Genomic DNA, 17,746 nt, shown 5'->3' on the forward strand with positions numbered 1-17,746 from the left:
AGCCGACCGATCCCTTTTGTCTTGAGTTCCATTATGATTCTACGAACTTTCGATTGGTCCCGGAAGTGTCTTGAAGAATACTGTCAAACGGTCACTATATTTTGAAGACTTAGCCTTTTGAGTAACCGACGTCTACCCTCTCATTGAGCCAAGGGTTTAAGGTCGTCACTCAACTGTTGATGTAGACACGGGTTTAAGGTCGCCGCTCAACCATTGATGACGACTTGAGTTTAAGTTCGCCACTCGACTATTGATGATGACTCGAGTTTAAGGTTGTCACTCGACCGTCGATGGAGACAAGAGTTTAATGTCGTCGCTCGACCGTTGGTAGAGACAAGTGTTTAAGGTCGTTGCTCGACCGTTGGTGGAGACAAGCGTTTAAGGTCACCGCTCGACCGTTGGTGGAGACGAGCATTTAAGGTCACCACTCGACCGTTGATGGAGACAAGCGTTTAAGGTCGCCGCTTGACCGTTGACATAAACTCGGGTTTAAGGTCGCCGCTCGACCATTGAGGGAGATGCATTTTAAGAGGTCTTCACTTTTTATTCATATTTTGCCTTGCATTCGGGAGACATACAAATATACATTGTATTCACTCGCGCACTTCTCATCCGACCCTGTAGGGTTGAAGATGATTCACGCTCCATGGTCTTTCGAGCTGTCTTCCCTCTTCATCCTCTAGGTAGTAGGTGCCCAAACGGAGCTTCTGCGATCTTGAAAGGTCCCGCCCATGAGACCTCGAGCTTGGTGACGTCACCGACCGGCTTTACTTTCTTCTAGATGAGATTGTTGACCTGGAAGGACCTTGGGATCACCCTCCGATTGTAGTTCAGCTTCATCCGTTGCCGGTACGCCTTGAGCCGGATGGTTGCTTTCGCCCGTGTTTCATCCACCAACTCGAGCTCCATGAGCCTCCGTTCGACGTTTCCTTCATCATAGTACTACACCCGATCAGATTCTACTCCGACCTCCATATTCTACTCCGACCTCCATAGGGACAACTGCTTCATCATCGTATACCAAATTGAAGGGGGTTACGCTGATCACCTCCTTTGGGGTCGTGTGAATGGCCCACAACACACTGGAGAGCTTGTTGACCCAGCTGCCTCTGACATGGTCGAGCTGCGCGCGTTGAACCCTTAGGATCTCCTGATTGGCGACTTTAGCTTGTCTGTTGCCCTGGGGGTAGGCTACAGAGATGAAGGCTTGTTGGATGTCATAGCCCTCGCATCACTCTCTGAGCCTCTGATCGCGAACTGTCTCCCATTGTCCTATACGAGTCGGCGTGGGATGTTGAACCGACAAATAATGTTTTACCAAATAAATTTAATGATCATCTATTTGGTGATTCTTGCAAGCAGCTCAGCTTCCACCCACTTTGAGAAGTAACCCATCGCGATGAGTAAAAATTTCCGCTGACTGGTCACCATGGGGAATGACCCAAAGATATCCATGCCCCATTGGTCGAACGGGCAAGATACTGTAGACGCTTTCATTTCCTCGGTCAATCAGTGCGGTAGGTTGTGATAATTCCGGCAGGACAAGCAGGTGACCACCATCCGAGCAGCATCCTCTTGGAGGGTTGGCCAAAAATATCCAGCCAAGAGTATCTTTCGGGTTAATGCACAAACGCTCGGATGTCTTCCGCAGGAGCCTTGGTGCACCTCCCGCAGAATGTGTTGGAGTGTATACTAAAAGCCTAGCTTTTGGTATAAACATTTATCTAGAAATAAGAATCACATTGGTCAAATGTCTACATTTATGATAAATGTAGTTGTTCAATTAATTTATATTGTAGATGACATGGTGTGTGGTGTCACACACAGAAGATCATGTTATCAGTACCTTATAAATTATAAACAGTAGCTCACGACCATGATGGAAAGGAACAAACCATTGGAAGGTCGTAGTGTAATTAGGTATTAGTTTATCTTGACTATATAATTACACTAGTACACTCAGAGTGTATTGAGTAGGACCAATTGAGGTCGTTTCTTTTATACTGACTTTATAAAGAAACAAAGACCTCGGTTATTATGGAAGTGTGTGCTCTTAATCCTAATGTAATAACAAGCACATATATTTGATATTTATTTCTATAATTTATCAATGAGTGAGATTTAGTTCGTTGAATCAATAAACCCGATAAGTTGGGAAATGGTATCACTTATAGTGTGTGTTGTTGATTATAGAAGGAAACTGTGTCCTAGAGATACTAGGTTGATAATGTCCTCAAGAGGAGCTCATAAAGATTGTCATGTTAAACCCTGCAGGTGGACTTAGTCCGACATGATAATAAGGTTGAGTGGTACTACTCTTGGACTTAGATATTAATTAAATGAGTTGTCAGTAACTCACTTAATTAGTGGACATTCGATATCTTAAACACAGGGAGACTAACACACTCATAATAAGAAGGAGCCCAAAAATGTAATTTAGGATTGGTGCGGTAGTTCAATGATAATTCTCTAGTGGAATGAATTATCATTGATAAAATTAAGTTGTGTGTTCGGGGCGAACACGGGATGCTTAATTTTATCGGGAGACCAAAACCAATTCCTCCTCTCGGTCCCTATCGTAGCCTCTTATTTATAGAGTTCTATACCCACCTATACCCACCTTCTATACCCACCCAATAGGGGCCGGCCAAGCTAGCTTGGGAACAAGCTAGGGCCGGCCTAGGTATATTATTGGGTGGCCGGCCCTAGCTTGAACCCAAGCTAGTAGGGCCGGCCAAAATAAATTAAAAAGAAATTTAATTTTAATTTTTATTATTATGTGGAAGATATATTTTAAAGAGAATTAAAATTAAAATATCTCTCTTGTAAAAGATCTACAAAAGATTAAAGAAAGAGATTAGATCTCTTTCCTTATTTGTAGATTGGAGAGATGTTTTATTTTTCTTTAAAATTATTCACATGTTGATAAAATTAAAATTATAGAAATTTCCTTTATCAACCATGAAGAGATTTTAAAGAGAAATTTTATTTTTTAAAATATCCGGAAACAAATTAGGAAGTTTTAATTGTTGATTAAAACTTGTCCTCTTTTGTTTTCCAATGATGTGGCCGGCCACTTGAAATTGATTTGGGAAATTTTATTTTATTTCTCTCAATTAAATCAAGTCAAGGAAATTAAGGAAAATTTATTGTAATTAAATTTCCTAATTTGCCTAGGCCAAGGAATATAAAAGAAGGGGTGAGGTGCCTTCACAAGATACAACATCTATTATTCCCTCTTTTGTTCCTTGGTGTGGCCGCCAACCTCTCCCTCTCTTCCTCTTGTGGTGGCCGAACCTCTCCCTCTCCCTTGGAGTTCTTGTGGTGGCCGGATACTACTCGGAGAAGAAGAAGAAAAAGGAGAGAAAGCTAGCATCTCTTGGAGCTTGGTTAGTATTTTGGTTTTTCTCCTTGGTAAAGCTTCCTTATTGTTGGCCGAACCTAGCTAGGAGGAGAAGAAGGTGGTTGGTGGTTTCTCATCTCGGAAGATCGTTGCCCACACAACGTCCGAGGTTAGAAGAGGAATACGTAGAAGATCAAGAGGTTTTTCTACAAGGTATAACTAGTAAATTTTATTTCCGCATCATGCTAGTTATTTATGGAAATAATACCAAATACAAGAGGCTTACGTTCTAGAATTTGAATATGTTTTTCAAAGTTGTGTTCTTTTGTTTCTTTCTTTTCCTTGTGATTTGATTGTTCTCTTTGGTTAACCTAAAGTTATTTTAGGAAATTAAATATTAGCTTTCTATTAAAGGTTTTGTCTAGTCGGTGGTGGTTGCTCCCATATCCAAGAAGGTCATGTGCCTCGCCACGTCAGTACTGGGAACCTTTTATGGAAATTAATATTTAATGGAATTAATAACTTAAGGAGACTTGGGTCGAACGTGTTAAGTTCCGCAGGAGATCCAAGTCAAAACCTAAAAGAACAAATAGATTAAGTTTTGGATCAAACGTGTTAAGTTCCGCAGGTGATCCAAAATTTAATTTAAAAGAACACATGGTAGCTAGGAAAAGGTTCAGACCTTTGTACAAAATTTTTGTCAGTAACCTATAGGTTTTCCGAGTAGCAACCAACAATTGGTATCAGAGCTAGGGTTTTGCCTCTGTGTATTTGGTATTAGTTTAATTATGCACATGTCATACATAATTTAGGCAGGATAATAGTAGGATGTGCTAACTTTGTGGATGCAAGATCCAACTATTATGGCTTTTAGTTATTATGTGTGTGATTGGACCCTTGGACATGTCAAGGGCATTTATCTGTGTGTGCATGATTGTATTAAAATACAGCAGGAGCTGTATTTAGTTTTATTAGGATTTTATTTTTGATCTAGATACATGTACATTCCTTTTATGGAATATAGGATCAAAATGTAAAATTCTATTTATGTCGCGGATCGAATCTTGCAAAGCGTGGAACCTTCTAAGGACCAGAGGCGCAGCGGAACTAGGAGCAAGATGGATGCGACAGCTAAACCCGGTGGCGGTGGCCAAATATGGCAGCAGCTTGGGATGACAACACACGGAGGACAACTAGAGATAAAAGCCATAATAGTTGAAAATTAGATTTTCTATTTATTGCTTTTATATTGTGCTGTGTGTGCATGTTAGTATACATGACTAGTAGGCTAGCATAGTTAAAATTCCTCATTTATAAATAACTAAGTGGGAGAGGGATTTTTAAATAAATCTCATGGTCTCCATTACTGGTTTGTAAGTGATGCAAACAAGTTTGCGCGTTGGCTCTGAGTGCCTTCCTCCATAACGGATAAGCTTGTTTGTGGATCACTAGAACAGACTTCCATTTTTGGATGACTATAGGAAGTTAATTAAGAGCGTGTGATCTTCCCCAACGGAAGGGGCATAATCTTATTAATGGACTTAGTGTCAAGTAATGGTATACACTTAGACACATCTAATAGTATCCTCCCCATCGGAGTCACTGCTATTATTTGTGTGACCAAATGAAACCAACTATTAATTTGTCATAAAACTAGGTTGACAAGATAATAAAATTAAAGGGTTAAAACCCCTCTTACAAATGATTAATTTTGTATACGTCCACACTAACGTGGCATACAAAATTAACGGTGTTTGAGATAATTTTATTTGTCATAAAGATACGTTGGCAAGATAGTTAATGGGTAAAACCCTCCTTTTACAAATGTTGAATTTGTATACGTCCACACTAACGTGGCATGCAAAATTCACGGTATTTGAGGTGTTGGTAAATTTAAATAATATTGTTTGAGGAATCAATGTTATATTAAATTCAAAGAGTTTTGACCAAATATTTGATCAAAGATAGATCAACTATTAATTTTATTCGTCATAAAGTAAAGTTGACGAGATAATAAAATTAATGAATAAAATCTCCTCTTCGATTTTGTATACACAAAATTCATGGAGATTTTAAGGAGTTAATCTTGACCAAATGTTTTTGTGATTCTTAGGATGTTTGTCAATCCCTAGTAGTCATACTATAGAAAAAGACTTAGTAGTCCCAATTGTAATGATTGGAAATAGGACTTGGGCATTAAGGTAGACTGTCTTCTTAGAACTAAGAACAATTTAGGTGTATTTAATTCATTAGTTGAAACATGTCTAGTGGTGTTATCTACCAGAACCTGGAGTGTAGATACAAGATGCCATTAATCATGTCTACGCAATTCATTGCAGGGTTCCAGGAAAACCCCACAACTAAATGAAAGGTAAATCACCGTCCACATGGGCACTACTGTAAAAGTGGTAGCTGTTGCGGTGGGAGATGTTTATCCTTTGATAAGAATAAAATATGGATTTTAAGTAATTGTCTTTACGTACCAAGTTTAGAAAGAACCCGATTTCGGTTTCTAAACTATTATAGATATTATGTCTATTTTGATAACAAAGTTGTTATCAAGAAAATTAGGAAAGTTATCTATTCCGGTATGATGGTTGACAATTTATAATCCAATAACTCCCACGATGCAACAAATGGAAATTAGTAACACATCTTCTAATTTTAAGAGAAAGCAACCTTCGGAAATGAACCAATTATATCTTTGGCATATAAAGCTAGGTTATACTTGAGTAGGATTCATTGGTAGCTAATGAACTTTTGGGTTCATTGGTAGTGGAAATCTTTCCATCCTGCGAGTCTTACTTGGAAGAAAAATAACCAAGAAGCTTTTAAGTCCAAGGGGTATAGAGTCAAAGATATGTTGAAATCGGTTCATTCTGATTTGTGTGATCCTATGACTATCCAGACAAGAGGTAGTATTGAATATTTTGTCTAATTTATAGACAACTATTCAAGATACAAATAAATTTACTTAATGTACCGCAAGACTAAGTACTTTGATTAGTTCAAAGAGTACAAGGTTGATGTGGAGAAATAAAGTAAAAAGTCACTATGGAAGATCGTAGTGGCAAGTACCTCTTGAGAGATTTTAGGAGTCACTTATCAGAAGTTGATCCCAACTAACTGCATCTGGTACACCCCAACAGAATGGTGTAGTAGAAAGAATGTAAAGAACTCTTATGGAATAATTAGATAGATGATGAGTTATTCATAAAATTACCAAATTTGTTTTAAGGATAAACTCTGAAAATGAAAGTGAACATAGTGCCTTCCAAGTCATAACTCTCTACTCATATAGAATTGCTGAATAGGCGTAAGCCTATTTTGAAGCATATTCGGATTCAGGTAATCCAGCATATATGTTAAAGAGAGATAAGTTGGATAGGAGTTCACTTGTTTGTAAGTTATCCTAGATAAACAAAAGTAGGTTTATAGTCTTAAAAATCAGAAGGTCATTGATAACATCAATGACTGATTTTTAGAAAAGGACTATATAATGAACCACGTGCTCATAAGTAAATTTGTTCTTAAGAAAATAATAAAAGACATGTCTAATCTAGTACCAACTGTACAAGATGAGATACCACAAGAAAACTGCAACACGTATCACAAATGATACACAATTGCAGAAGATGCCTTGTCGTAGTGGGAGGGTTGTTAAAGCAACCTTAAAAGATTAATGTTTTGGGAGAGTTTTTGAACTCGATCCCTGAAGGACATGAACCTGATCTCCGGACATATGACGAAGCACTCCAAGATAAATATGAAGCATCTTGGCAAAGAGTAATGAATAATAGAATTAGAATATATGTATTCTAATAAAATCTGGAAGCTTGTAGAACCACCAAGTGGTGTAAAAGCCTTTGGGTGTAAAAGTTCTATAATAGAAAAAGAGGGATAGACAGGAAGGTAGAAACCTTCAAAGCAAGGCTTGATGAAAAAGGAAACCTTTTTCACTGGTAGCCATGCTTAAGTCTATCCGGATTCTTTTATCTATTTGGCAAGTGGATGTCAAGACAGCATTCCTTAATGGAAGTCTTGAAGAAAGCATCCATATAAAGCAACCAGAAGGGTTCATTGCAAAGTGCTAAGAGCATCTTGTGTGCAAGCTCAATCAGTCTATGGACTGATACAAAGCTTCATGGTCTTGGAACATCCAGTTTATCAAAGTAATCCACACCTATGGATTTATTGAGTAAACGGATAAAGTTTTGTGTATACAAAGGATGTGATGGAAACGTGGTGGTATTTCTTGTACTATACGTAGATGACATATTTGGTAGTTGGAAACAATATCAAAATGTTGTCAGAAGTAGGGGTATGGTTGTCCAAATAATTCGATATAAAGGACTTGGGAGAATGTATATATTTTTAAGATCAAAGTAATAAGGGATCACAAGAAAAAAATATATTTATTCCAAGCTTGATACATCGGAAAAATCCTTGCTCGTTTTAAGCATGCAAAACTCCTCAAAAGGTTTCTTACCTTTTAAGCATGGAGTGTCTTTATCTAAAGAGATGTCTCTGATGACATTAAAGGAGATTGAGGACATGTAGGCAGTTCTTTATGCTTCGGCAGTTAATGTATGCTATGCACGAGATCAGAAATCTGTTTTGCCAAGAGCATAGTTAGCAGATATCAAAGTAACCCTAGACAAGGACATTGGACTGCAATAAAGCATATATTAAAGTACCTTAGAGGCACTAAAGATTATATGCTAGCTTACAAGGCAGTTAATTTGGTTCCTATGGGTTGTATGGATTTTGACCTCCAATCAGATAGGGACAATAATAAGTCAACCTCGGGGTTTTGTGTTTACTTTAGGAGGTAAAGTCATAACTATGAAAGAGTGATAAGCATAGGTGTTTTTCTGGACTCCACCATAGAAGCTTAGTATATGGCAAGCCTCTGAGGTAGCCATTAAAAGTTGTATGACTCAATAACCTCAAGATAGACTTAGATATGATTTCTGGTTTGTCCAAAGATTATTACAATTTATTGTAATAATGTTGGTGCAGTAGCAAACTCGAAGAAACCATAAGTCTATAAGGCAAGTAAACACAATAGAGCGCAAGTACCACCCAATACGAGAAATCGTATAAACGAGGAGAAGTTGTTGCTGCCTAGATTGCATCAGGTGATGACCTATTGATCCTTCCACTGAGGTCCTTAAGGCAAGAGCTTTTGATGGGCATATTGAAGGATTAGGAATCAGATGTATGGTAGCAGATATAGCAGCTTAGTCTTTTAGTATAAGTGGGAGATTGTTGGAGTGTATACTAAAAGCCTAGCTTTTGGTATAAACATTTATCTAGAAATAAGAATCACATTGGTCAAATGTCTACATTTATGATAAATGTAGTTGTTCAATTAATTTATATTGTAGATGACATGGTGCGTGGTGTCACACACAGAAGATCATGTTATCAGTACCTTATAAATTATAAACAGTAGCTCACGACCATGATGGAAAGGAACAAACCATTGGAAGGTCATAGTGTAATTAGGTATTAGTTTATCTTGACTATATAATTACACTAGTACACTCAGAGTGTATTGAGTAGGACCAATTGAGGTCGTTTCTTTTATACTGACTTTATAAAGAAACAAAGACCTCGGTTATTATGGAAGTGTATGCTCTTAATCCTAATGTAATAACAAGCACATATATTTGATATTTATTTCTTTAATTTATCAATGGGTGAGATTTAGTTCGTTGAATCAATAAACCCGATAAGTTGGGAAATGGTATCACTTATAGTGTGTGTTGTTGATTATAGAAGGAAACTGTGTCCTAGAGATACTAGGTTGATAATGTCCTCAAGAGGAGCTCATAAAGATTGTCATGTTAAACCCTGCAGGTGGACTTAGTCCGACATGATAATAAGGTTGAGTGGTACTACTCTTGGACTTAGATATTAATTAAATGAGTTGTCAGTAACTCACTTAATTAGTGGACATTCGATATCTTAAACACGGAGACTAACACACTCATAATAAGAAGGAGCCCAAAATATAATTTGGGATTGGTGCGGTAGTTCAATGATAATTCTCTAGTGGAATGAATTATCATTGATAAAATTAAGTTGTGTGTTAGGGGATGCTTAATTTTATCGGAGACCAAAACCAATTCCTCCTCTCGGTCCCTATCGTAGCCTCTTATTTATAGAGTTCTATACCCACCTATACCCACCTTCTATACCCACCCAATAGCCAAGCTAGCTTGGGATCAAGCTAGGGCCGGCCTAGGTATGAATTTGGGTGGCCGGCCTTGAACCCAAGCTAGTAGGGCCGCCAAAATAAATTAAAAAAATTTAATTTTAATTTTTATTATTATGTGGAAGATATATTTTAAAGAGAATTAAAATTAAAATATCTCTCTTGTAAAAGATCTACAAAGATTAAAGAAAGAGATTAGATCTCTTTCCTTATTTGTAGATTGGAGAGATGTTTTATTTTTCTTTAAAATTATTCACATGTTGATAAAATTAAAATTATAGAAATTTCCTTTTATCAACCATGAAGAGATTTTAAAGAGAAATTTTATTTTTAAAATTTCCGGAAACAAATTAGGAAGTTTTAATTGTTGATTAAAACTTGTCCTCTTTGTTTTCCAATAATGTGGCGCCACTTGAAATTAATTGGGAAATTTTATTTTATTTCTCTCAATTAAATCATGTCAAGGAAATTAAGGAAAATTTATTGTAATTAAATTTCCTAATTTGCCTAGGCCAAGGAATATAAAAGAAGGGTGAGGTGCCTTCACAAGATACAACATCTATTATTCCTCTCCCTCTTTTGTTCCTTGGTGTGGCCAACCTCTCCCTCTCTTCCTCTTGTGGTGGCCGAACCCTCCCTTCTATTGGAGCTCTTGTGGTGGCGGATACTACTCGGAGAAGAAGAAGAAGAAGAGAGAAAGCTAGCATCTCTTGGAGCTTGGTTAGTATTTTGTTTTCTTCCTTGGTGAAGCTTCCTCTTTGTTGGCCGAACCTAGCTAGGAGGAGAAGAAGGTGATTGGTGGTTTCTCGTCTCGGAAGATCGTTGCCCACACAACGTCCGAGGTTAGAAGAGGAATACGGTAGAAGATCAAGAGGTTTTTCTACAAGGTATAACTAGTAAATTTTATTTCCGCATCATGCTAGTTATTTATGGAAATAATACCAAATACAAGAGGCTTACGTTCTAGAATTTCGAATATGTTTTTTCGAAGTTGTGTTCTTTTGTTTCTTTCTTTTCCTTGTGATTTGATTGTTCTCTTTGGTTAACCTAAAGTTATTTAGGAAATTAAATATTAACTTTCTATTAAAGGTTTTGTCTAGTCGGTGGTGGTTGCTCCCATATCCAAGAAGGCCATGTGCCTCGCCACGTCAGTACTGGGAACCTTTTATGGAAATTAATATTTAATGGAATTAATAACTTAAGGAGACTTGGGTCGAACGTGTTAAGTTCCGCAGGAGATCCAAGTCAAAACCTAAAAGAACAAATAGATTAAGTTTTGGATCAAACGTGTTAAGTTCCGCAGGCGATCCAAAATTTAATTTAAAAGAACACATGGTAGCTAGGAAAAGGTTCAGACCTTTGTACAAAATTTTTGTACAGTGGAACCTATAGGTTTTCCGAGTAGCAACCAACAGAATGTACTCAACATCTTCCGATCCGACGCATTTGAGTAGGGGTTTGGCGAAGGCTCTCTTATAAATTTGGTCCCCAATCAAGGTGAACCGTCCCACCCTCTTCTTCAGCAGGTGAGCTTCTTCCAGATCGGCAGGTGCGACTCTCGACCGTAAGAACTATATCAGGGCCGCTCTCCGGTCGTTGGGGAAGGTTTTTCCTTCCATTCGGTCGATATGCACCATTAGCGAAATTTGTTTGATCGGCTGCCCTATGATGATTGGTGATAACGAACTGGCTAGTTTTGCTAACTCATCCACCGCTTGGTTCTCCGATCGGGAGATCTTTTGTATAATGACCTCCTGAAAGTTGGCTTTGAACTTCTTGAAGGCCTCCGCATATAGCCTGAGTCGGGCATTGCTTATTTGAAATGTTCTGGATAATTGTTGAGCGGCAAGCTGGGAGTCCGAATGGATGAGGACTTTAACGACTCCCATATGCCTAGCTGCCTATAGGCCGACTATCAGTATCTCATACTCTGCTTTGTTATTAGTGGTTCTGTAATCCAGCCGAACAGAGAGCTGCTTCTGATCTTCCCATGGTGAGATAAGCAGTATGTCGATTCTGCTACCTTATCAAGTGGGCGTGCCGTCCACATATATCTTCCATGTTGCCTCCGGCTCGTCACTCTGGACTTCTATGATGAAATTCGCCAAGGCTTGAGCCTTGATTGTCGCTCGGGGTTGATATTAAATGTCGAACTCGCTTAGCTCAGTCGCCCATTTGATCAACCTTCCCGATGCTTCAGGATTGAGAAGGACTCGTCCCAAGGCGCTGTTAGTTAGCATAATGATTGTCTGCACTAGGAAGTACGGACAAAGCCTCCGAGCGGCGAGAATCAAAGCATACACTAATTTTTTGAGACCGGTGTAGCGAAACTCAACATCCTTCAATATATGGCTCAAAAAGTATATAGGCTGCTGTTCTTGGCCGTTCTGCCTAACTAGAGTTGACCCGACCGCATGCTCGTTGGATGATAAATAGATCCAGAGTGGCTTACCAACAATTGGCTTGGCCAGTACAAGCAAGGAATTTAGATAATCCTTGAGCTCTTCCAATGTCCAATCGCACTCGGCGTCCCACTGAAATTTTGTGGCTCGGCGAAGCACCTTGAAGAATGGCAGGCTCCGATTGGATGAGTTGGATATGAATCTGGACAACATCGTGATCCGACCGGTCAGCCGTTGAGCTTCCTTCAAATTCTGAGGCGGCGACATGTCTTTAAAAGCTTTGACCTTGCTCGGATTGACTTCAATGTCGCGCTCGGTGACGATGAAACCCAGGAAGCGACCACTCTTTGTGTTGAACAGACACTTGCTCGGGTTCAGCTTTATTACATAGGTCCTCAGCATTCAGCAGGTCTCATTGATATCTACGCATAGGTCAGCAACTCGGAGGGATTTAATTAATATGTCATCGACGTATACCTCCATATTACGGTCGATCTGCTGTCGGAACACCTTGTTCATCAGCCTCTAGTATAGTGTCTGGGTAGAGGGTCTTGTAAGATCTCCTCGGAGAATTGTCAGTTGATCCACTCGAGTGACGCGTTGCTTCAGGGCACCTTGCCTTTGCGTGCATCCCGAACGGGACCATCATCCGAAGATAATCCCTACTCTTGATTCGCCTGGGTTATTTGTAAGGGAGTTTGGAACAAGGCGCGGTGAAAGGGATCGACGCAGGTGGCGCTTCCCCTGTGTGTCGGTCGGCCTTCTGTTCTGCCCCCATATGGATATTTGCTCCTCTCAGTCTTCCTGCCCCGCTCATCTACCGGTCGCCAATGTTGCAGGCTATGGCGGTAGCTGATCGGCTAACTCCTGTTGTTGTTGTTGCTCGATCATCTTTGCCGCTTGGGCTTGCACGAGCATGCCGAGCTCTTCCTAGGGGAGCGTCATGGTGGTGAGTCATCCAACGTCCTCCATCTTCTCGGTTCGGATGCAGGTGACGTTCCCACAGACAGCGCCAAATATGATCTTGTCTGAAAGTCGAAGAGACAGAAAATTGGGGATGTGGCGCTCACGCTGACCTCCTATGGACTCCGCGGATCTGCAACACAAACTACGTCAGTGTCGAGCTAGGGAAGGGGTCCCCGGCGTTGGCCCTGCGACGCTCAAGTTAGTCATCGACGGTAAAGAATAAAGCGGAGCAACAAGAAGACTGTAGCGCAAACAGTGAATATGCATACCTTCGCCGATGTTGGACCTCCCTATATATAGAGCTCTTGTAGCGTGCGTGCATGCTTTCCAAGGAGAGCACACTTCTCAAAGTTTTCCTTGAAAAGACTTGTCAGTAAAGTGTCTCTAACATAGTACCGCAATGGGACGAGCATATCTCTGAAGTGACAGTTGAAGCTTCCGTCATACGATCTTCTGGATGTCCATGTCCGGTTCGGCGGCACCAACTCCCAAAAGGATATCGCTGGATATCAGAGAGAGTATACTGCTAGGCCGAGTAGCTTGGCCGACATTCCGCCACTCTGGTGCCCTGTCTGGTCAGCCAGAACCCCGCTATTCCTTAGTGTGTATCTGCTCAACTGAAGGTCCATTTTTTCATTGCCGAGGCTTGCTACCAGGCCGAGCGGGGTAGCCGCTCGGCCGAAGTCGAACTCTGCCCACATCAAGCTCTGTTGTCTAGCCGAGTGAGATGGATCCTCTCATTATCACTGCCTCATAGAGCCTTGGCGCAACAGTAAAGTTGTTATAAGGCTGCGTACAATGGATCATTGTCTGGGACCCCGCATGATGAAAACTTCGTGCACCAGACTACCCTTTATATATATATATATATATATATATATATATATATACTAAATTAAAACCAAATAAAAATATGTACCATCATTGTCTTTCATTTTCAACCTAATTAATTAATTTTTAGAACTACCTAAACAATTTTAATTGGCATTTATTCATCTCTGTGTTTGCTTGTCATCATGTTATGCACTATGAACGTGTGCCTTTGCGTTGCGTCCCTACAATCTGGACACGTGGGATGGGCCCCCACATGTACTCCACTTTGTCAACGGTTTCGGTGAAACTGCTCTGGTATTGTAAATTGTATCCGTTGCGTTCTTGCGGCGCAATCTAATGCTCAACCGTTCACCGTCTCCTTTTCCAAACAAAAAATCTAACGAGTCAAAAGACTTAATGAACAAAATGCATAATTGCAATATTTTATTGCAGCAATAATTGCCATATTTTATAACAAGATAATGGCTGCGCATGCTTTGAATACTACATAATTTAATGTTTTTTAGGCGAAAAACTGATTTATTTGAATCAAGCTCGAAGTTTTGTAGAAAAGCCTGATCAACTCTAAAATTAAAAATCCAATAATTAATTATGAACTTCTGAAATGATGCCTACTCCATATAGATCTTCTCAAGATGAGGAACATTTTATCCTGTGCAGCTGTTTCCCCTCGCTCTTTATATTTGACTTTTTTGTTCTTAAATTTCATTCATTTTTTTGTTTTTCGATGGTGAATTGATCTTTGATGATCATGGAGAGGCAGCGAAGCATCAGCGAGAAGCACAGGCGGAGTCTAATCCTGAAAGCCTTCGACCGGTGCCGTTCGCTGACTCGCCGGAGAAGCGCTCCTATGGCGGCCGGGGCCTCCGGCGTCAGGCCGTGGCGGCGGTCCAAGTCGCAGGCGGCGGCAGGAACCCGGTCGGGGCAGTTCACCGTCCACGTAGGGCCGAACAGGGAGCGGTTCGTCATCCGGACGGAGTGCATCGGCCACCCGCTGTTCCAGGCCCTGCTCGACCAGGCGGAGGTGGCGTACGGCTTTGCCAGCCCCGGCCCGCTCCAGCTCCCCTGCGACGTCGATCTCTTCCACAAGGTCATGGGCGAGATGGACCAGGAGATGGAGGCGCCGCCCAAGTGCGCCGCGGGCTTCGGCAGGTGCTACAGCGCAGGGCCAAGCTACCAGCTTCTCAGCCCTTCTAGGCTTATCGTCGCCGGCGATCTCTCGTCGCCGGCTAATGGGCATCCATAATTTCAGTGAATGTATACAAACCGTTAAAAATATAGCAGCTGATACAGTGAACGTGGTAATTAATTACTGATTTATGCTAATCGTCATTTGATAGAAAATTTAAATTGCAATATTTTGCATTATTATTTGATTAAAATCTCGTTTGAAAATATTGCAATTTGTACGATGGCAGTTTGTTCACGGTGAGTGTTGTTCCTCCGATAACGCCCATGAAAGCGTTGAAACATATATTTGTCGTCATTAGAAAGTCGCATATTTCGCTCTAAAATTGTACTGGTAAGCACGGCTTCCCGGTTCAGATTATCTGATTTCTAATTCCTGATTTTTTTTTCTATAATTTATACGCTGGATTGCCGTCGGAATCCGATTAAAATTTATTATGATCTCTCTCAAATTCATTTTCCACCTAAGTTATAGTTTTGGATCGAATCAAACGACTTCCGAGATGGACAGGCCGTCTCTTACTTGGCACCATATAATTCACCCATCGCCTGTGGTCTCTAGTGGCTTGATTCAATCTAAAATTATAATATAGATGGGAAGATAAATTCAGAAAAAATTACAGTCAACTTTAGTTGAATTCTGATTACGATTTGACTTACCTATAAATTACGGAAGAGATTTAAAAAAATTTAGGGATTATAGAAGATCTAGACTCCAGCTTCCATGCACCTAAGATTCAAAAACTCAAAGAGCACAATAACTCATCTTGTGTGTTTGAATCACTTGGATTACTGTGTGAACTGTCACTTGTATTATTAAATTTATTTTAGTTGATAAAAAATTTAAATGGAGCCAAAATAATCAATAGAAGACCTCCTTTGATGTTGCAAGATCAATGTGAAATAGAAAAAAGACAGGACGTAACTTGATATTCCATAGAGTTAGAAGGACGACAATCGTATTCTTCTCTCCGAATGAAACAAAAAAGATATAATGGTGATTCATATAATTCTACAGACCACACACTTGATACATTACATGATGTGATGATAAGGGAGAGTCCATTTGTCATGAGTCAATTGATACGGTATCGATTAAAGTCAAGACAGTCAACGCCGGAGTTTACGGAAAGAGCCTCGGTCAAAGGTGGTTGTCTGGTTATCCCGAGCGGATCACCCGGTCGATCAGACGAATGGCATGGGCCGATCAGACGAATGGACAAACTAATAACCGGTTATTTCAGTCGGCAGGAAAACGAGTCACTCGGATTGCCCGCCCGACGCAAGGAATGACATGGTCTGCAGGAGGACGAGCCACTCGGACCGCTCGTCCGGCGCAAAGAATGACATTAAACAGGAGGGGATAAGAAAACAAAAGAAAATACTCCGTCTATCATTAAATATGAAGAAGTCAAAACAAAGAAGAACACTTCATCTATCATTAATGCACGAAAGTCAAGACGAAAAAGCCTTCCTCTGATAATTCATATCATTGAATAAGGGCAGATGAACGATCACAAAGAAAGACATAAAAGGGTGTGTCAAGTATGAGGAAAGGCAAGATTTATCTATTTCTGGATTACTCATTCTCTCTTCCTGATTCTAACTTGAGCGTTGGAGGGCCAACGTCAGAGACCCTTTAATTTCCTTGGTTTGGTTTTGTCTTGCAGAATTGAGGTCTTCATCCGGTTAGTAGTCACCCCATCCCCGGCTTTCTAGCTTCTCTCATTCGGACAAGATCATTTTGGCGCTGTCTATGGGAAAATAGCATGCATCCGGATAAGAAGATGGAAGACGCGCGCTGAACGACTCACAATAGTGTAGTTGACGCAAGATCGAGGATCTTGATGCACTAATACAAGCTCGAGTGACAAAGATATTGGAGCAACAGCAACAGACGTTGACTGATCGGTCGATGCATGAGCCTACTATCTCTGTCGCAGGTTGACAGGCTGAAAGAGGAGATCGAGCGGATCAAATTTTCGCTCGGGAACCAAATAGGAGACTGATCGGCTCCTATAGGGACGCCCGTAATACACCAGTCCCTTCAACCAAGCGCCATCATGGGCTCCCCCAGAAAAAAGGGGTTGAGCGGATAGAGATCGAGAATCTTCTTCGGATAAGGCACCCAGGCGAGATGCACGAAAGGGAAAAGTGCCAAGGGAAGATAACTCGCCCGAGCGGGCCAATCAACAATTTTTGGAGGGGATCCTAAATGACCCTCTGCTAAAGCATTACACCCCACTGACGATCGGGGAATACAATGGAGCAACCGATCTTGACGACCATTTGGTCAAGTTTGACAATGCGACCACCCTTCACCAGTACATGGACGAGGTGAAATGCCGAATCTTCCTTACCACTCTATCTGGATCGATGCAACGATGGTTCAAACGGTTGCCGAACAACTCGATTCACATCTTCAAGGACTTCCGAGCAGTATTCCTACATCACTTTGCTAGTAGCCGCCGCCACGAGAAGCAAGGGCCCCGAGAGGCCCAAAGGGTCTATATCTAGCACTTCAATCATGTGACGATGGACATTCCAGCAGTCTCCTCAGATGTGTTGGTGAACACCTTCACCCAAGGGCTCACCGAGGGAGATTTCTTCCGATCGCTCATTCGACGGCTATCAAAGGGCTTTGGTCATCTCCAAAAGAAGACCAACGAATACATTAATATGGAAGAAGCCCAGGCGGCAAGTTAGAAGGAGACCGCCACCGAGTCCGTTGGAGCATCCGAGCGGCATCAACCGAGCAGTCATCAACCACCTAAAGGACCTTGGTTGGGA

The 17,746-nt window shown here is 40.8% G+C and overlaps 1 protein-coding gene across 1 annotated transcript; it reads left to right on the plus strand.

Moving 5' to 3' along the window:
• The first annotated feature begins 14,519 nt into the window (after positions 1 to 14,519).
• LOC122023287 lies at positions 14,520 to 15,014 on the plus strand. Its single transcript, XM_042581349.1, has one exon. The coding sequence runs from the start codon at positions 14,520 to 14,522 to the stop codon at positions 15,012 to 15,014; it is 495 nt and encodes a 164-aa protein (XP_042437283.1).
• The last annotated feature ends 2,732 nt before the right edge of the window (positions 15,015 to 17,746 follow it).

The sequence above is a fragment of the Zingiber officinale genome, chromosome 9B (assembly GCF_018446385.1).
Source record: "Zingiber officinale cultivar Zhangliang chromosome 9B, Zo_v1.1, whole genome shotgun sequence".
Lineage (NCBI taxonomy): Eukaryota > Viridiplantae > Streptophyta > Magnoliopsida > Zingiberales > Zingiberaceae > Zingiber > Zingiber officinale.